At 35.5% G+C, this 2,214-nt stretch overlaps 1 protein-coding gene across 1 annotated transcript in view; it reads left to right on the plus strand.

Annotated features, from left to right (window-relative positions):
- LOC119593844 (dual specificity mitogen-activated protein kinase kinase 1-like) overlaps positions 1-2,214 on the plus strand; it is a 12,470-nt gene that overhangs the window by 7,837 nt on the left and 2,419 nt on the right. The window contains exons 4-8 of the mRNA XM_037942873.1: positions 136-248; positions 816-927; positions 1,067-1,243; positions 1,371-1,557; positions 1,975-2,147. Coding sequence (XP_037798801.1) covers positions 136-248; positions 816-927; positions 1,067-1,243; positions 1,371-1,557; positions 1,975-2,147 — 762 coding nt within the window. The remainder of the gene's footprint in view (positions 1-135; positions 249-815; positions 928-1,066; positions 1,244-1,370; positions 1,558-1,974; positions 2,148-2,214) is intronic.

Here is a 2,214-nt window from a genome sequence, read left to right on the forward strand (position 1 = left end):
GGGTTGGCGATTAGAGCAGAAATGGATTATTTTACATTGTATTGTAATTATTCCCCTTTGTAATGCTGAATTTGATACTTAACTGTTCTGTAAAGGTAGAATATTTTAGATTCAAATCCCAGCTTTTATTTTCAGCTTATACATTTAGAAGTGAAGCCAGCAGTTAGAAACCAGATAATTCGTGAATTGAAAGTACTTCATGAGTGTAACTCTCCATTTATTGTTGGATTCTATGGAGCTTTTTACAGGTAAGTAATCTGACAAAAATTCAGGAATAATGAGAATTGAGTAATTAAACCTATTCACCTATTGCAAATTGACTTTAGAATATTAATTTTGTAAGTTGCAGTTGTACTAAAAATGGTCCATGAGCCTACTCCAGGCACACAGCCTCATATGTTGCTTGCATTTAAGAATGGACTACCAAGCTAGCCTCTGTCCAACATTAGAGGTAAAACATAAAGAGCATTTCAAAGTGCAATGTCCTTTCCCTTGTTTTCTCTTTAGCTTAATTTCATTTACATGTTTGAGTGTGTATTTTCTGTCATTTCAGCAACAAAGACAAAAGATCCTAAAACTTTGTAGTTAAAAATACAGAAGAATAGAAAAAACTTTAGTCTGTTTTGTAAGTGATGCTAATCCACCTATGCATACTGCTTATCCATGGAAATGCTTATACAGTGTTACTGAAGTTATAATGATCATTAGTAGGAGTATTAGGAAACTACAGTGTGTAGAGAATGTTACAATAATCATTTTAACGTAATTGTATTTGATATATGAATTTATTTACTAAGATTTGTTTGCACTTTCAGTGAAGGTGAAATTTCAATTTGTATGGAGTATATGGATGGTGGGTCACTTGATCTTTGCTTGAAGAAAGCTATACGCATCCCAGAGCCAATCTTAGGGAAAATATGTTCAACAGTAAGTTAAGATTTGTGACTGTTGTTACATCCAAAGAGTTTTTGTTATGGTCTTTAAACCACATATATAAATATGATTTATTTGGAGGATATATTTTGGCAGTGCTGTACAGAAATTATGTATACTTCTCTATTACCAGGTCCTTAAGGGTTTAGCATATCTTCGAGAAAAACACCAGATAATCCATAGAGACGTAAAGCCTTCCAATATTTTGGTCAATTCTCGTGGGGAGATTAAGATTTGTGACTTCGGTGTGTCAGGACAACTTATTGATAGTATGGCCAACACCTTTGTGGGAACTAGAAGCTATATGTCGGTAAGTTGTGTGAGAAATGCTATACGTGTGATCTTTCATGTGTAAATGACTATATATGAATATAAATTGAAGATACTTTCTTCATTATATAAATGTTTTAAGCACGTTAAACCTTTCCTTTTGCCAGCCAGAACGATTAAACGGTGACCACTACTCTGTTGCCAGCGATATATGGAGTTTAGGGTTGTCTCTTGTAGAAATGGCTATTGGAATGTATCCCATCCCACCACCAGACCCTGCCACTCTACAGAAAATCTTTGGACAGAAGGTCGAGGGAGTGAGTCCGTCGCCAACGTCAAGGTCACCAAGGTCGGGTAAGTTGCGGTAACTGGTTTCGTGAAGACCAGTAAGTGGGACGTCATGGTGGGTTTTACAGGTGCATACTATGCAGATGGTGAGAGATGTTTGTAGATACCTTATTTTGTATGTATGAAAATAGGCTTAGGATAAAAAGTTGTGGGAATTAAGTAACAGTGATTATAAGGATAAAGAAGTTCAGTAATACTTTAAGTGTTATTAAACAGCATATACCTTCATACCTGAAATGGTCTACTTTATTTAGGTTGTGCATGCAGTTACATATATCTCTAATTGATAATTGTGTTATGTAGTTATATATCTCTTATTAATAAATGTGTAGTGTAGTTACATATCACTTATCAATAATTGGTTCTACCTAACAATTATTATTGTTGCAAACTATGAATAATTTAACTTACCCTGTACTCTAGCTGGACTACCAGGAGAACCACGACCAATGGCAATATTTGAGCTGCTGGACTACATTGTGAACGAACCGCCTCCGCGCCTGCCACCTGGGGTATTTTCTCCAGAATTCGTAGACTTGGTTGATCGATGCCTTAAAAAGAGCCCCAACGAGAGAGCAGATCTAACCACTTTGCAGGTATTGTGTTTCTGTTTTGCTTATGACAGCTTTGTTAATTTTGTTTTGATAATGACTGCAATAATGC

This window comes from Penaeus monodon, chromosome 32 (assembly GCF_015228065.2).
Source record: "Penaeus monodon isolate SGIC_2016 chromosome 32, NSTDA_Pmon_1, whole genome shotgun sequence".
Lineage (NCBI taxonomy): Eukaryota > Metazoa > Arthropoda > Malacostraca > Decapoda > Penaeidae > Penaeus > Penaeus monodon.